General features: G+C 49.1%; 1 protein-coding gene across 1 annotated transcript; it reads right to left on the minus strand.

Moving 5' to 3' along the window:
* Positions 1-1,941: 1,941 nt before the first annotated feature.
* C2CD2L (C2CD2 like) lies at positions 1,942-12,066 on the minus strand. The gene is made up of 14 exons (XM_007494672.3): positions 11,703-12,066; positions 9,405-9,500; positions 8,793-8,912; positions 8,498-8,608; positions 8,106-8,222; positions 7,873-7,996; positions 7,444-7,552; positions 7,177-7,241; positions 6,957-7,084; positions 6,673-6,847; positions 6,077-6,178; positions 5,752-5,885; positions 5,011-5,296; positions 1,942-3,031 (listed from the first exon to the last, which is right to left on the minus strand). The coding sequence occupies exons 1-14, from the start codon at positions 12,057-12,059 to the stop codon at positions 2,820-2,822; spliced, it is 2,136 nt and encodes a 711-aa protein (XP_007494734.1). The 5' UTR covers positions 12,060-12,066; the 3' UTR covers positions 1,942-2,819.
* Positions 12,067-16,636: the final 4,570 nt, after the last annotated feature.

Here is a 16,636-nt window from a genome sequence, read left to right on the forward strand (position 1 = left end):
TGTTTTGCAATTGCCCTCAAATCATTCCTCTGTGTGTAAGACTTTCCTATATTTCCATTTCCCCTTCTCTTTTGGGTGCTTGAATAGAGAGCTACCCAAGACCTCTAGAATCAGATATGGGAATTCTTTCTCTTCTGCCCCTTAATGATTCTAGTTCTTCCAGAACCTACAAAACACCACATCCATTTGTAATGTACATATTACATAATATCCTATCAGGAAGGACTAATTGAGGCAGAAAAAGCACTGGACCTGGGAGTCAGGAGACCAGATTTAGCATCTGTGTGTGAGATCTTTTTTTTTTTTTAAGGTGCAAACAAATGTGGCTTTATTGCTTATCCACAAAGGACTGGAAATTGTGCTTAAGTCAGAAAACCAATGTCAATATCCCAAGATAAACAGATGAATTTCCAATTTATTGAAAACTAATACAATGCCTTCCATCAGTGCAAAAGAGTACTAATTAAAGATTTATGTGAGAAATTGGGAGGGGGAAGAGTGAAGGGAAAGTGAATGTTTGCTAGAGAGAAAAGGGAAATGGGGAGTTTCAAAAAGATGTTTGGGCTTCTAATTACTAATTTGGCCCTTAAATTAGTAAACTACAGGTTTCAATATTTTATAGTACAAACTTACAAGGCACATTTTAAAATCTTATAGGAAAGACACAGACTATTTTTGTCTCACTTATGGATGGGGATGGGGCAGACCTGTCCTGCGGAGGGATGCTATCCCTCACTGACTCTCACTATAATCCTAAAATTATTGGGTTTACAAGCTAAATATCACTCTGAGAATTATTGTGTGTGAGATTTTAAATGTTTAATTTCTTTGAACCTCACTCATCTGAAAAATGACAATACTGTCTCTTAAAGGATTTAGGACTTCAAGGGTTCTTAAAAATCACCTAATCTAAACCCTTCCTCTAACAGATAAAGATACTGAGACCTAGAAAGGTGACATGCCCAGGGAACATTCACAGAATGAGATATACAGTTGGAAGGGACCTGAGGGTTTCTAGTCCAACTCCCTGATTTTACTGCAGAGGGAATGGGAGACCTGAAGTTAGTAACTTGTCCAGTCACATAGGTACCTAACAACAAAGCCTGGATTTGGATTCCTACCTGCTTCCTCTACTGGACCTCATCCTTCCAGAAGCTCATCATCCTGCATGATGGAAATTTGGGCCTCAACACTCCCAGCCCCTGGGGCCAGCTATTCCCTCTAGCTGAAGTGTGGAGGGTAGAAAGCTGAGCTCTCTTCCCCACTTCATAAAGAGGGCCCCCAAGGAATTCACCTCATCATTTCCCACCTGGTTGCTCTCCTAGACTTCATGATTTCCAGAAATTCATCCTTTTTTCAAAATGGAGTCACCCCAGAAACCCATACCTTCTCAGATTATTTCCTATCCTGGCTTCTGGACTCGTGCCTGAGGCCAGCTTTAAAGAACCTTTTGTATCTTTTCTTCTGTTAGATTGTGAGCTTCCAGAGGGCAGAGATTCTTATGCCTTTCTTGTATCCTCAGGACTCCAGGCTGTGCCTGGCACATAGTAGGCACTTAAATGTTTATTGAGTCTAACCTGGATTTAAGCTGCTCCTTGACAGGTATTAAGGATTGGCTTCTTTTACATTAACCCAACACATGTCTAATACACTCAGGCAGTTAAGGCTTTTGGATAAAATGAGAAGCTCTCATCTGTCTGAACTGAGGAATCCGCTTGTCTATCCCTTTGTATCCAGACAAAATAGCCCCCATGGTCCAGTTGACTTTTGGAAAATTTCTGCCTCCTCCTTCCCTAGCGTGTGTCTCCTACCCATTAGGCACTTTACAGATGAACCTTACACAAATGTCATTGAACCCTCGCTCCTCCTAGCCTCCTTAGGCCTGTCACTGCCTAACCCCAAGTGGCTCCTTCTCTCTACTCACAGAAGATTGACAACTGGTTTTTGTAAACTCCAATTTAATTTTAATTCAATAAGTTAAGTTTCAGGCCATCACACAGCAATGGAAATTCATTGTCTCCTGAAATTCACAAAGGTGCAGAGTTAACGCTTCCTCCTTCATCACACATTCCTTAATAAAAGCCAGTCATGGCCACTACTGGCCTGGGGAAAGTTCCCGCCTGGCCCCTGGCTCCTTCCTTCTGCCTATGGAGAAGGCATCAAGTACAAAAACAGTAATAAAGAGGGAGGGAGGGACATGGAGGGTGTAGGGGAGGGGGGGAGTACCTGCCCCCCATCCCGGGCACCGGCCCGGCTTCCTATGAGCTGCCAATGTACCCTAGGGCAGACATTGGTGCTGGTCTGAGTGATGATCTGAGGCCTGGATACCCCAGGCCAGAGGGAAATGCCCTATCCTGGGGCATAAAAGAAAGGGCACCTGGGAACGAGGTCCTCTTCTGTCCACTTGCCCAACCCCCCAGCCCACTGAGGGTCAGAGACCACACATATAAATAGAATAAATAAAGGGAGAGAGGGAAACTTTGGGGGGCTGGGCATCCTGGGACTTCTACAAGGGGACAATATCAGTAGGCACCAAGTTCTGGGTGCAGCCCACATGTACCAGGACAGAGCCCTTCTGCATACTCCCTGCCCTTAACTACCCTCTTCTTGGTTCTCAGAATTGGATTTTTGACACTCTGTGCCCTCATGGGTGAGTACCCAGAAAACTGGCCCCAAAACTCAAGGCAGGTAGGGGTTCCCTACATCCTGAAGACTGCCCCCAGCCCAGGTTGCTAAGGGGCTGACAAAGGGGGGGTGCTAGGGGGAGGGCAGGACTAAAATCTCAACCCTTTCCTGGTCCTGTGGTTGTTGGGAGATGCTCAAAGCTGGGGACTGGGGCTGCCATTGGCCTTGGGTTTGGATTTAAAGGAAAATCGCTTAATCAGGCGCCGGGAGAAGCTGCCAGCCTTCTTTCGGACACTGGGCACAGTGGCCGCATTGGAGAGATCATCGTGTGACTGGCTCAGTCCTGCCTCCTTCTGTCGTGGTCGACGGCGGAAGATCAATTTTGTTCCACTTCGAAGGAAACTCACTGTGGGGGGCAGGAGCAGGGAAGAAACTGAGACCCAAGAGGCCTAGGGAGAAACTAATACATGAAATGGGGGGAGGAAGGATAAAATGGGCAAGCTCCATCTAAAGACAAGTACATAGTCTAAGGCTGTGGCCCCCTCAAAGGTCCTCAGTAGGGCTGGAAATGAAAACCTGGCAGAGAACATCCTTCCTATCCACAAAACTAGGAAAGTTTGGAATCTGCAATTCCAGAAGGAGTCAGGGTAGGGGCTTAAGCTCTTTAGGCTAGAAGGATGAAGGCCAACAGAGGGGGACAGGATAGAGGGAGGGATAGGGGACATCCAAAGAACTTGGCACAATCCTCACATGACTTCCTCCTGTCAGGAAAATGTTCTCTCCTTAAATAAATTTGGTCTAGAGATCTCCTTGTCCCTATCACACACAGCTTTATGTGATGATCTTTAGTGAACACACCTATGCTAACAGATGCCAAGTTCTCTGGAGGCAAGGATTGTATCACTATCTGCTTAATGTCTTCATCTCTGTGCTTAACAGTCATTTAATAAATTCAAACTCCTTTTGTCTGAGATTTAAGTAAGGGCTTTTATAATCTATACTTGATTTCTAACCTTTTCCTATACCAATCCTATGCCATACTATAAAGGCAGCTGGGCCTGGGAGTCAGGAAGATCCAAGTTCAAATTCAGCCTTAGACATGAAATGGCTATGTGACCCTGGGCAAGTCATTCACCTCTGCCTCAGTTTCCTCAACTGTAAAATGGGATAATGATAACAATTTTTAAACCCTTACCTTCTAAGCATCAATTCTAAGACAGAAGAACAAAAAGGGCTAGGCAATTAGGGTTAAATGACTTGCCCAGGGTCACACAGCTAAGAAATATTCTGAGGTCACATTTGAACCCAGGTCTTCCTGACTCCACATCAGGCACCCTATCCACTGAGCCACGTAGCTTCCCCAACATAACTTCTTATGGGCCCTTACTCTCTGTAATTCACAGTCCCTAGAACAGCTATAAAGATAAGTAAGATGTAGTCCCTGCCCTCAATGAGTTTAAAATCTTTCCGTTCTCAAGCTTTCCCATAGTATTTTCATTGTTTTCTTTATGCTTCATTCTGAATTGTAATGATTTTTAGTTTTTTTGTGTGTCATATGCCCTTCAATACTGGAATCGAAGATGTCTGGGTCCTTCCGGCACCTAGCAGAGTGTTCTGTACATTTGAAAAGCTTTGTGCTTGTTGGATTGTTGAATTAGGCAGGCGTCCCTTAAAGCTTGAAAAGAGGTATTTCAGGAGCAATATAATGAAGCCCTACTTTACACAGGAGACCATCAACTTAAAGAACTCATTATCCCAAATTGGAGTAGAGGCTAGACGTGTGAAGAGGTTCCTTAGAGCTTAGATGAATTCACAGAACATTAGAGCTAGCAGGAAGCTAGACAACAGGTATATATTGTGGATGAGTCAAGAAGGGACCTGGGACGCTCTCTGGTAAGGCCTTGCCCTTCAAGGCTCAGGAAGAAGACAACCATCTACTTCCACAAAACATGTCCCAATCACAAACTGTCCTAGGCTGGAATCACTCTATGTTTCACTCAATGTGGTCATTCTTATTTCTGTAGGGACAAGGGAGTGTGAATGGGACATGACTGAAAGGCAAAGTGAGGAGAAGGTAGATAGAAAAAGACAAAAACTAGAGTGCCAACTGAAACCCAGGGGAGAAGGGAAACTGAGGCAGAAGCAGAATTAATACCAAAGGATAGTCCTGAACCTGTGAGGAGGCAGGGAAACGAGGCCTAGAGAGAATGGGGAACTAACTGGGCCTGTTAGATCCTAGCAACTAAGAAAGACTGGGCAGCTAGTGATCTATGTATGGGAAAGGTTGGGCAGACCAGTATTCCCCTGGGTATCTAATGAGTAAATCCTAGGTAAAAATCCATAGGAACCTAGAAAGATGGTGGGGTCATTCTTCCCCCTCCTCACCCTTATGGTCCTTGAGGCTTCGGGTCTCCAAGGCTCCTGTGGAACCAGTCTCTGATTCCACATCATCCACAGAAGGCCGTTCTGAAATGTCTGAGCGAGTTGTCTCATCCGTCTCCTGAGTACCTGCTGGACTGGACAGGGCCTCCAGGGGTCCAGGAGACATGGCTGGAGGATCCAGGGAAGGTGAGGAAGGATCCTCACTGCCCTCTGCCTCCCCCTGCATCGAAGCCTCCAGAGAGGCTGCGTAACCCAAGGACAATGCCAACTCATCTTGGGCAATGGGAACCTGGGAAGAAGAGACAGGGAGTTAGAGGCTGGCAGGATACCCTCTCCAGTAAATTAATAAATCAAAAAACATTTATTAAGCATTCTCTCTGTATGCCAGACCAAGCACTGGAGACAGAAGAAAAGCAAAAATAGGAGATTGCATTCTAATTGGGGATGGAGAAAGGGACAAAAAACACATATAAATCAGAATCTACAAGATAAATTCAGAGTAGCTGGGATGTCCTTTTAGAGAAGAAGACAATAGCAACTTGGGAGAGGGATGGGTGGGACAGGAAAGGCTGCCTGGATAATGTGGTACTTGAGATGAGTCTTCAAGAAAATCAGAGATCCTAAGAGTTCGAGTTTAGGAAGGGAAATCCTTCCCAAGGCATAGCCAGGGAAAATGCAAGAAGATAAGATGAAGTCTTGTGTTTCAGCAACAATCCAGCCCCTTCCCTATTAAAATCAAGTTACCTTAGAGACCCCAGAGATAATGAGGGTGCTACGTTTGGTGGGTGTCTTCTTAGCTGTCCGGCCACTGGGTTCCGTCAGCTGCCGGATTGCCGTTTCTGCCACGGGATCCAGACCATTGGAGAGGTGGCTGTCCCCTGCCAAAGAGTACACAGCTGTCAGGACTCTTGCCTTCTAGATCCCAGAGGCTTTCTTGAGAACAGAGCTGTCCCAGCCCAGCTCCCAATTTCTTGGGTATCTGGTGCCTGGGTGCTGGCATCACGCTATGGCACTGCGGACTGTCCTGCAGGCCTTCCCCATGGTCACTGCATGCCCCCCCAACACTCACGGCTACTGCTGGGAGAAGCACTGCTGGGGACACTGCTGTCACTTAGCACGGTTGTTGTTTTCTCTGTTACCTCCACCTTGGATGGAGATCGGGAGGGAGAGTCTATGGTTAAGGAGAAAGATCCGTGAGTTAAGAGATCCCTCAACACCCTCGCCAGGAACTTAGCTAAATCCAGACTAAGTCGCTTGGGGCCAGAGAAAGGAAATGCAGATGCTGGGAGAGGAAGGGCCCACAAGCAATCCATTGGTATGTGGACAGACACCGAGGACGCGCAGAAGGTAGAAAAGGGAGATGAAGGAGATGGGGGGAAAGTCAAGTGAAGAGACTGAAGGAAACAGAGGAAGCTACTGTGAGAAGAAAAAAGAAGGGAGACAGATTAGGAGGAAAAGGGAAGCTGGAACCGTGAAGATCAGGGACTACAGGCCCATACATGGAAAGAGAGAGACAAGTGATGGGGAACAATATACACAAAGGCAGGAGCCATGTGGGAGCTCCAGGTCTACTTGGCATCCTTTTGCCATCCCTCCTCCAGAAGGCAAAGCTTAAACTTGGGCTTCCCGTGCCTTCCTAAGCCTCCTTGTCACCTCCGCTCTTACCCAGCTTGCCATCCGCTCGAGGCCGGGACTGGACGGTGGTCACGGTAGTGACAATGGTGCCATCAGGCATGATGGTACGATCCAATTCAATCTTTTTGGTGGGTGTGATGCTGGGGCGAGGCGTCGCTGGGGCTGGGCTACTCAGGCTCCCGGTGGAGCCCTCTTCATATAATAGCTACCAAGAAAAAGTAGAACACAGAAAATGGGCACTGGGCAGGGGCCCCCCACCCGGACACCATCCTATCTATCCGCGGTCTCCCCCCACCAGCGGGTCAGCTTCTCACCTCGAGTGCTAGAGTGGCAACTGAGCCTGAGGTGTTCCCTGGCCCGGGAGTCAGAGGACATAGCTGCCGTCTGGATGTCTGCCTAGAAGGGGAGCCCACCGGCAGCGTGGTGTGACCCACGAGGACATCTGCAGAGAAGGATGGGTGCCACGGTGAGTCAAGGCTGGGACCACCCCATCCCACCCCGGGCCCAGGAGAGCACCCCACCACACACACTCACTCTCTCCAACGCTGCTACTCCTTAGCACCTTCAGAGTCAGCTCCCGGCTCTGGGGACTTATTTCCCTGTGAGTCAAGGAGAAAGGCAAGATTGATCGAAGGGGAAGCTGCATCCTCCCAGGCCAACCCCTCTCCTCCCTGTCTTGGAGTCATCAGGCTCCCACTGGGTTAAGGCAGTTGACCAGGGTCATCTCATGGAGGCAGCTTCAGTATGCCAGGGACAATGTGCAATATCACATAGCAGAAAGAGAATTACGAGATTCCTTACAGAGCCAGTTCTTCCAACCACTCAACTTCTGGAGCAGCCCGTGCTGGTTTGGTCCACTTTTGCTGCTGAGGGCTGTCCAGCTCTGCCACACAGCATAGCTCCCCATTTACTGAAAAGGAAGCAGATATCAAAAGTCAGGGTGTGGGCAGGAAACAAAGATCATGTAGAGCTGGAAGGGACCCTAGAGATTATGGGGTCTAACCTCTTCATTTGGTGGGTGAGGAAATTGAGTCTGTGAAAGGAAATGACTTGCCTAAGGTAACACCGCTAGAAAAATAGGAGCCAGGATCAGACCCATGTCTCTAAAAATTTCAACCATACTACAAAGAACAATGACTCTTAGACTCATAAAAGAATAAAACTGGTATAAGGATATAATACCAAAACCTCATTTACCAGGGCAACTCCATCCCCATTCTAAATGCTCACCTCCTGTCTCATCTCCTGACTCACCACCTATGTGGCTTACTCTCAACTGCCGTAACAGAAGCCGAATGGGCTTGGAGGCAGGTGGTTGAACTGGGGGTCCCATGACTGGCTTCTCACAGGATACCTAAGAGTAGTTGGGAAGGAAAAGGGAAAGATGTTAAAAATCCCCACAAGAATAGATTGTAGGATGCAGCCCATAATTTCAACCCTAATCACCTCAGGTGTCTACTCACCATGCCCCCTGGAGGAGGACAAGCCCTGAGGTTCACCATCATGGCAGGTTGTGTACTGACAATGGTATCCTCAATCAATTCCTTAATGGTAGACAAAGCCACCTGTTCCTCACTTCTCTGTAATGATGGCAAGGAGAGAGTGAGGAACCAGAGTCCCCGAGCTTTCTCCCTTAGCTTTCCCTGAATACATTCTCCACCATGTTTTTCCTCAGCTGCCTCCCAACTCTTCTCCTGTCCTGGATCCACATTCCCAACAGTCCCCTCTCATGGCATCCCAACCATTCTCCACCAATGGAGAATGGAGAATGGTTCCCAACCTGTTCCAGTCCCCTACCTTACAGTCTCTTCCTACCTTGCCCAGAATACTCTCCATCACCTCCCAACCTACTCACCTCCTTCCCCTGCAGCTTGGGACAAACTGTCAGGCTCAGCTCTGGACAATCCTTGAAGGCCCAGGACACCAGCAACCCCTCATTGGCTATTTCTTCCAGGTTGACCTCCAACTAGAGATTGAGAGGAGAGGGGGAAGTAGAGGAGGCACACAGGTCCTGTGCTTGCCCATCCCTCATCACTTCTCTTCAGATCATCTTCCTGGTCTCCATTCCCAAAAGGAGATTTAAATAAACCTCAAAACTTGGGGACAACCTCTCCTTACCCCCTCTCCCCACTTTCCCCTTTTCCCTCTACCTGTGCTGGAAGAAGTGTCAGGGTGATGTGGTAGGTCTCCATGGAGACGGCAGCTGGGGACTGCTGGGTCACCGAGACTGGGAACTGAACCTCCTCGGCAGATAGCTGGCAGTGAAGGACCTGAGGCAGGCGCAGGGAAGAGAGACACAAAGGCTTCAGGCCCCCTCTCTAGCTTCTCTCTCTGGACACACATTACAACACAGACTCTCCCCTCCTTATCACAGATCTCTGGGGAGCTAGGGGAAACCTCAGAACTCTGCCACAAGTGTTACTGTAAGCTCAGAGCTGGGCTAGGCACTGGGAGAAACATAAAATCAAGCTAAGCCACAGTCCCTGCTCTGGGAGTCTAATGGAGAGAGACGTACATGGATAACAATAACACACTCAATAGTTTTAATCTTTTGAAAGAGACAAAATCAAGAGACTGTGATGGGAGGGGAGGCAGAAAGTCACTGAGAAAGATGGTCATGGAAGTCTTCCTAGAAGAGGTAGCATGTGAGTTGGCCTAGAAGTTGACAGGTAAAGGGAATGCATAACTCATAGGTCTCCAGGAATTCACCCTCTGAGTCCAGAGTTGGCTATTACCCACCCAAGCATTATCCCACCCCTCACCATGCTGTGCTCTGATTGGTCCACGCAGGTCACATGACTGACTGAAGCACTGGGTGGGAGATGGGGTATCTCTTCAAAAGTGATCTGGATAGAGCTCTAGAAAAATAAAAGGGGGTTTGGAGAAGAAGGGTCAGCCTCCCTAGATCTGACCCCACCCCCACCCGAATTGGCCCCTTTCCATCTGGCCAGGTTCCTGGAAGCTGCGGTCACTTCAACTGCAGGGTTGGCTCCTGGCCTCCCCTGGACCAAGACCTGGGTACAAGGAGCTCTCCCTTCTAAAACCCCTCCCCACCAGAAGGCCTGGTTGATGCTACTTCTGCAAAAAGAGGCTGCCCCTCCCCAGGGCCCAGAGGACAGAAGTATTTGTTCACCCTAAGATTCATCTGCCCCCAAGCAAAGAAGAAAGATTATCCTCTGAAAAAAAGTAAAAATCAGGAAGAGGGGGAGGGAGCAAGATGCACTAATAATGATGATAATGCCTATCTATTGATTGCTTTAAAGTTTACAAACATAATTCCAGAATTTCGAAAGGCTGGGAGAGGAGTGGTTGAAACCTGTTGGTGGAATATTTCAGGCTGATGCATAGAGGTGGGGTTAGAATTTTTACTTTTTTCTTTTTCTTTCTTTTTTTTTTAAAGCAAGGGGAACGGAAGAGAAGATAGAAGCTAACTGTCCAAAATAGAGGAAATTTAGGAATCCAGTCTCATCCTGAGATTAGGAATATCTACCTAGCTAGGCATAGCTCTAGGGGACAGGCAGGACAGCAAGAACAGCCAGCATACAGGGTTCAAGTTCTTCAGGGGGCCAGGACAGTAGCTAATTCTTCCAGCTAGACACCAGAGTGAGATTAAGAAGAAGAAAGCTCCTTAGCTCAAACCTGGGAAGGGCTGGCTCCTAAATCACCCATAGCTCAGCAGGAGCAAGATAGGGACAACACAGATACATGGTAGGCTCATTCGGGGCTCAAGAAAACCTATGGGGCAGAAAGAGAGCTCACTGATTGGGGGGAGGGGCACAAATTGGCTCCTTCCCTAGGATTTATTGGCAAAGGGAGCAAATCCCCATAGTTCATTTGCCTGGCAAAGCAAGTCAGTAAGTGCTTCTGTTCCAGCAGCCTCCCCCCACCCCCCATTCCTGGCTCAGACCCACCATCTAGAGACAGATGGGATGATGCTAGGGGCCCCAGGCTCAACACACCTAGGGGAGTCCAATGTCCAGCTGAGTTGGCAGTCTCCTCACCTGAGGACAAGGTGCCTAGAGCTGGGCACGGGGGAGGGAGAGGTCAAGGTCTGGCAACTGCTACCTTGGCCCTTTGAGGGCACATGAGGGAAATGTATAACAAGTCTATGTGACTGCTAATCCTTTAGAGCTACTGGGGGGAAGTAGAAAGGGATAGGGCCTGAATGTAATAAGGAACCCCTTCCAGGAATGGAGTTAATGTTCTTGGGGGGTGTTGGAGAAAAGAGGGGGGCAGAAGTAAAATGTTTGTGCTTGACCGGTAAGTCGAGGGGTCTAGGGGAGGGAAGTCCACTCCCTTCCACCCCAGTCTTGTGACAAATGTTTCCTGCCCTACTTCCTTAGTGGTCAGATGTCCCATGGTGCAATCCTGGGGAAGTGAACGGATCCCTGCCCAGGTTGGAGCCTCTGACTGACCCTTGGGGGTCAGGTCCAACTATGCCCCAAGAATCTCATTGGAACAACTCCACTCTAACCCTATCCATCTATCTATAGGAACATATCGGGACTGAAAGAGCTGAGCTTAGTTGGGAGGAAGCAGGTAGCTCTGGATTTTGGAAGGAAGGTCAAGGATTTGGGACCAAGGTAATGCCTGCTGGAGGCAGAGAAGAGGACGCTTACAAACCAGATAGATCCCTGTAGCTGCTCGGTGCTTCCTATTCAACTGGCAACCTCCCACCCCCCAGCCCCCAAATCACCATCACCACCAATTCCACAGCTCCAGGTGGAGGAGCAGCTCCCTCAACGCAGGATTAGCGTTGCTATGAGAACAGCAACTTCGCCGGTTTCGGAGCCCCGAGGTTCCCCCGCCCACGGGGACCTGGGATCCGGGGCACAGAGCGGTCCCTCCACCCCTCATCTTCACCCACACCTCTTTCTCTGAGTTGGAGTACTTAAGGGAGATGGCATGGGGCAAGAGGTGCTCAAACCTGCTCTCATCACACACACACACACACCGACCCCTGAACACACGTACACGAGAACCTGCTTCTGGTACACCTGGGCAGCCCTTTTGCTCCGAACCCAGAAAGTCCAGCCAAGCCCCAGAACCCCACAACTTACCCCATCCCTACAGGCCTGCTGATTAAGCGCTCGCACCCAAGCTCGCTGCCAGTTTTCCCGGAAAGACTTGAAGGCGAAGAGTGAGGCCAAGAGGCCCCGGACACCTGGCTCCTCCGGGGCGCCAGCTCGGTTGGACCGTAGGCGCAACAGGGAGCGCCACACGCCCAGCTCTCGCAGTGACCCCCCCGGCTCGGCCACCCCCAACCCTAGCCCCGGCCCCCGGCCCCGGCGGACTTGCCCCAGCCATATGCCCCGGGCGTACTGCAGCAGCCAGCCGGCCACGGTGAGCAGCGAGGCTACGAAGAGGAGCAGCAGAGCCGCCCAGCCCACGTCCCGCCGCCCCCAGCCCGGATCCATGCTCCGCGCGCCGCCTCGGCTCAACTCAGCAGTCGCCCCGGGGAGGCATGGCCCGGGCAGCCCTGCGGGCGGGGAGCGGGGGCGGGCTCGGCTGTGCGCGGGGCTCGCCTGGAGCCCGGGACGTCTCGGGGTTCGGGAGCAGCCGGGGCGGGGGCCCGGGCGCCGGGCTCTCTCTCGCTGGCGCCAGGCTCTCTCTTCGCCGGGTCACATCGCGGGCCGGCGCCGGTGGCTCAGCCCGGACTCTCTCTTTGCCTGCCCTCCTGGCCTGCCTGCCTGCCTTCTCGCCGCTTGCTCGCCGCGCTGGCTCCGCTGGAGCTGGCTCCGGCTCAGCTCGGGGGGCTCCGGGGGCTCGGGCCGGCGCGGGGAGGGCTGCGTGCGCAGAGCTGACACTGACAACACCGCCGACGCCCCGCCCCCACCAAACCTTAAAGGGGCCGCACCCGAACGGGCGGGGCGTCGGCGGAGTCGGGAGCCCTAGGGAGCCCAGTCGCATGGGGCGGGGGCCGAGGATTCCGAGGAGGCGAGGTCATTATTCGCCTCCTCATCCTGGAGTTGAGGGAAAAGGGGTGTGTGCGCGCCCAGCACTCCAACCAGAGTGGGTGCAAGCTGCAGAGTTGCCTCCCATTGCCCCTACCCCCGCCCCTCGCCCCCTACTCTCCTGCCTGAGGTCACATCCCTAGGGGGCTGCGCTGAGCCAGGGAGGGCAATCTGGGAGCGGGCAAAGTTCTGCCCTGCCCTCCAGAGCCTCTTGTCCCCACACCCCCTCACTTTTCCATGGCCTCCCTTCTGGGTAGGAGCAGGGATGGGGAAAGGGCGCTCCAAGGCAGGATCACATGGAGGAGGTGAGATTGGTATGTGGGGGATCCTAGCCAAGGTGGGAAAGAAGTGGTAGAAACTGGGAGGAAGAAGGGTTTGCCGTGTTGAACTCCTTCCCTCCTCCAGCCGTAGAGAGCCCGTAACTTCGAATCCTGTTTGCAGGTGTCAGGGTCCTGTGAAGAATCTAGTCTGGCGGGGTTGGAGGGAGGCTGGGGTAAAATCAGCTTCTGAATTGTCGTCCTAGTCTGGCTGCATACTTCCATAGGAACGTCGCCTGCCTATGGAACCCAGATGGACCAGGCAATTTTATTGGGGGGGGGGGGGGGAGTAAATGCCGGGGAATCATCAATAGCATCCTTTAGACGGCTCAGAGACCTGAACCCAACAAGCAGAAATCAAAGGAAGGGGCATTATGGACTCACTGTCCAGCCTAGCCTGTGGGAACGAGGGAGAGCGACTCTGCTGGGGTTTTAACGCTATAGTCTATAGGATTGGGACTATTCACTACCTGCTAGGAGACGGGGTGGGGGAGTTAGGGAGGGATGCAGATGACTTCTTTCCTCTAACCTTCCCCTAAAAAACAGTGAAAGCGTAGGCACTCGGGCCTTTCCCTTGGAGGGGGGAGGAGAAAGGGTTAAACATCTCCCTCTTCCTTCCTTCCTGCCCCCTCCCCCCAACTAATAAATCCTGCTACTAGTCTAGGGAGTGACCCAAACCCCAGTAAACAATGCAGTCTGAGTGGTTGGAGAGCAGGACAGGGCGGATCTAGGCTGAGCTCTGGCAGTACAAGCCCCAGGGGGCCCAGGGGGTGGGGATGCAAGCTACTCTGAGGTCTACTCCAGGCCTATGGCAGTTCTCCTTTGAAGGCTTAGAAAGCATTGGAGGTTCTCAGGTTTATGTCCCTAATCCCCAGGGATTTAGGGGGCAGGAGATTTAGAAGAGACGGCAGGTTTTTGGCCTGAGGGGATAGTTAGTAATTAGAAGAGTAGCTGGGGCTGGGGGAGCAGGTTCTGCAGAAAGGCAGCCAAGAGCTACATTTCTATATCCAGGCTCTCTTTTCTTTTTTTTTTTTAAACCCTGACCTTCTGTCTTAGAATCAATACTGTGTATTGGTTCCACGGCAGAAGAGTGGTAAGGCAGCTGTGTGACTCTGGGCAAGTCACTTGACCCCCATTGCCTAGCCCTTACCACTCTTCTGCCTTGGAGCCAATTGGCTCCAAGATGGAAGGTAAAGGTTAAAAAAAAAAGAGTGGTAAGGACTAGGCAATGGGGGTTAAGTGACTTGCCCAGGGTCACACAGCTAGGAAGTGTCTGAGGCCAGATTTGAACCCAGGACCTCCCATCTCTAGGCCTGACTCTCAATCCACTGAGCCACTCAGATGCCCCCAGGCTTTCTTTTCTGAGCAAAGTGTATACATCAAGGCCCTCTCTAATTGCTGGGGTGGCCACAGGTCTCTCTTTTCTTTGAATAATTGTAGCATCCTTAATGGGAAGGAAGTGGTAGAAAAAGCACAGGACTTGGGTACAAATTTAACTTCTGAAATTGATGGTGATGGGCAAATATTTTAGTACTTAAAATTCACAGAATAGTAAAACAAAGGATTTTACAATCTCTCACTTTACAGAAGAGGCACTGAGAAGCCAGTAGACTTGCCCAAGATCATGCAGTAATAGTCATAAACTATCATTTATTGCTCTTAATTTCCTAACTATCTGAAACCCCTCAATGAGATAAACCAAGTGTACTCTTCAAAGGAATAGTTATCAGCCAGAGGGACTAGAGATTGCTCAGGAGGTTGGGGGATGGCCTTCAGTTTTGGCCCAATAGCAATGTGGATAACTATGACCTCTACCTAAGGCCACAAAGGAAAAATCTAGTGATTGACTATTGAAATCAGTCCTACTCCTTGGGCTTATTTAAAAAAGGAAGCTGAGGAGGAGTTTTCGAGGGTTAGAGTAGAATACATTGTTCTCTTTGGCTCCTCCTCAATCTCCTTTCTTAGATCATTGATTTGAGTGTCCCTTAGGGCTCTGTCTTGAGTCCTTTCCCCTCTTTACTTTATCTCTTTGTGATCTCTCTCTGGAAGGGAACTTGCTAAAGAGTCTAGGCTTCCTAAGGAACAGACCAAGAAGCATGTGCTTGGTAAATCAAATAATTACCATTACCCCAATGGACAACTCACTTCAAATCTCAAGAGCCTTGGGAACAGCAAGGCCCTTAGTCAAGCACACACGGGTCTATTAAAATTACTCTTGTGCAACAAACAGGGGGAGGGGGGAGATTTTATTACAAAATTCTCTAATTTCCCAAATTTATAAGGAACTAAGTCAAATGTACAAGAAATCAAGCCATTCCCCAATTAATAAATGGTCAAGGGACATGAATAAGCAATTTTCAGATGAAGGAATCAAAACTATCAATATCATATGAAAAAGTGTTCTAAATCCCTCCTGATTAGAGAAATGCAAATCAAAACAACTCTGAGGTACCACCTCACACCTAGCACATTAGCCAATATGACAGTAAAGGAAAATAATAAATGTTGGAGGGGATATGGCAAAATTGGAACACATACACTACCAGTGGAATTGTGAATTGATCCAACCATTCTGGAAGGCAATTTAGAATTATGCTCAAAGGCCTTTAAAAGAATGAATGCCCTTTGATCCAGCAATACAACTACTAGATTTGTACCCCAAAAAGATAATAATGAAAAATATTTATACAAAAATATTCATAGCCGCACTTTTTGTGGTGGCAAAAAGATTGGAAAATGGGAGGTGTCCCTGGATTGGGGAATGGCTGAACAAATTGTGGTATATATGATGGTGATGGAATACTACTGCATCATAAGGAAGGATAAACCGTTTGATTTCCATATGAGCTTGAAAGACCTCCCTGAACTGATACAGAATGAAATGAGCAGCACCAGAAGAACAATGTACAGAAAGACAGAAACATTGTGGGACGATCATATGTGCCCAACCTTGCTACTGATAAAATGCAGTGAGTGATCCAGGACAATTCTAAGGGACTTATGAGAAAGAACACTATCCACAGCCAGAGAAAGAACTGTGGGAACAGAAACACAGAAGGAAAACATTTGATTTTCTTCTTGTTTATATGGGTATTGGATGTGGGGTTTTCGTTTTTTAAAAGATTGCAAAAATGAATAATATGGAAATAGGTATTGAGTGATAATACATGTATAACCCAGTGGAATTGCCTGTTAGCTCTGGGAGGGGGGAGGTTGAAAAAGGGGAAGGGAAAGAACATGAATCATGTAACCATGGAAAAATAGTTAAATAAAATTTTTAAAAAACAACAGCACTCTTGTGGGGCAGCTAGGTGCCTCAGTAGATAGCCAGGCCCAGAGAAAGGAGGTCCTGGGTTCAAATTTCGTCTCAAATACTTCCTAGCTATTTGATCCCAGGAAAGTCACTCAACCCCCATTGCCCAGCCTTTATCACTTTTCTGACTTGGAATCAATCCACAATTTTGATTCTAAGACAGAAGGTAAGTGCACTTAAAAAAAAAAAAGGGACATTCCCATCTGCATTGCTGCTGTACCCTAATGCCTTTTCTCCTCCATTAGAAGCTCCTTGTCTTACTTTGTATCCCCAGTGCTTTGAATAGAGTCAGCTCTTAATAAATGCTATTTCATTTATCTCCCATGAGTTCATAAGTAAATCACTGGGCAAACCTTAAATTCCTATGTAAATGTCAGCTGTTAGTCAACTTCCAAATTTATATATCCAGC

Source organism: Monodelphis domestica, chromosome 4, assembly GCF_027887165.1.
Source record: "Monodelphis domestica isolate mMonDom1 chromosome 4, mMonDom1.pri, whole genome shotgun sequence".
In the NCBI taxonomy this organism is placed as follows: Eukaryota; Metazoa; Chordata; class Mammalia; order Didelphimorphia; family Didelphidae; genus Monodelphis; species Monodelphis domestica.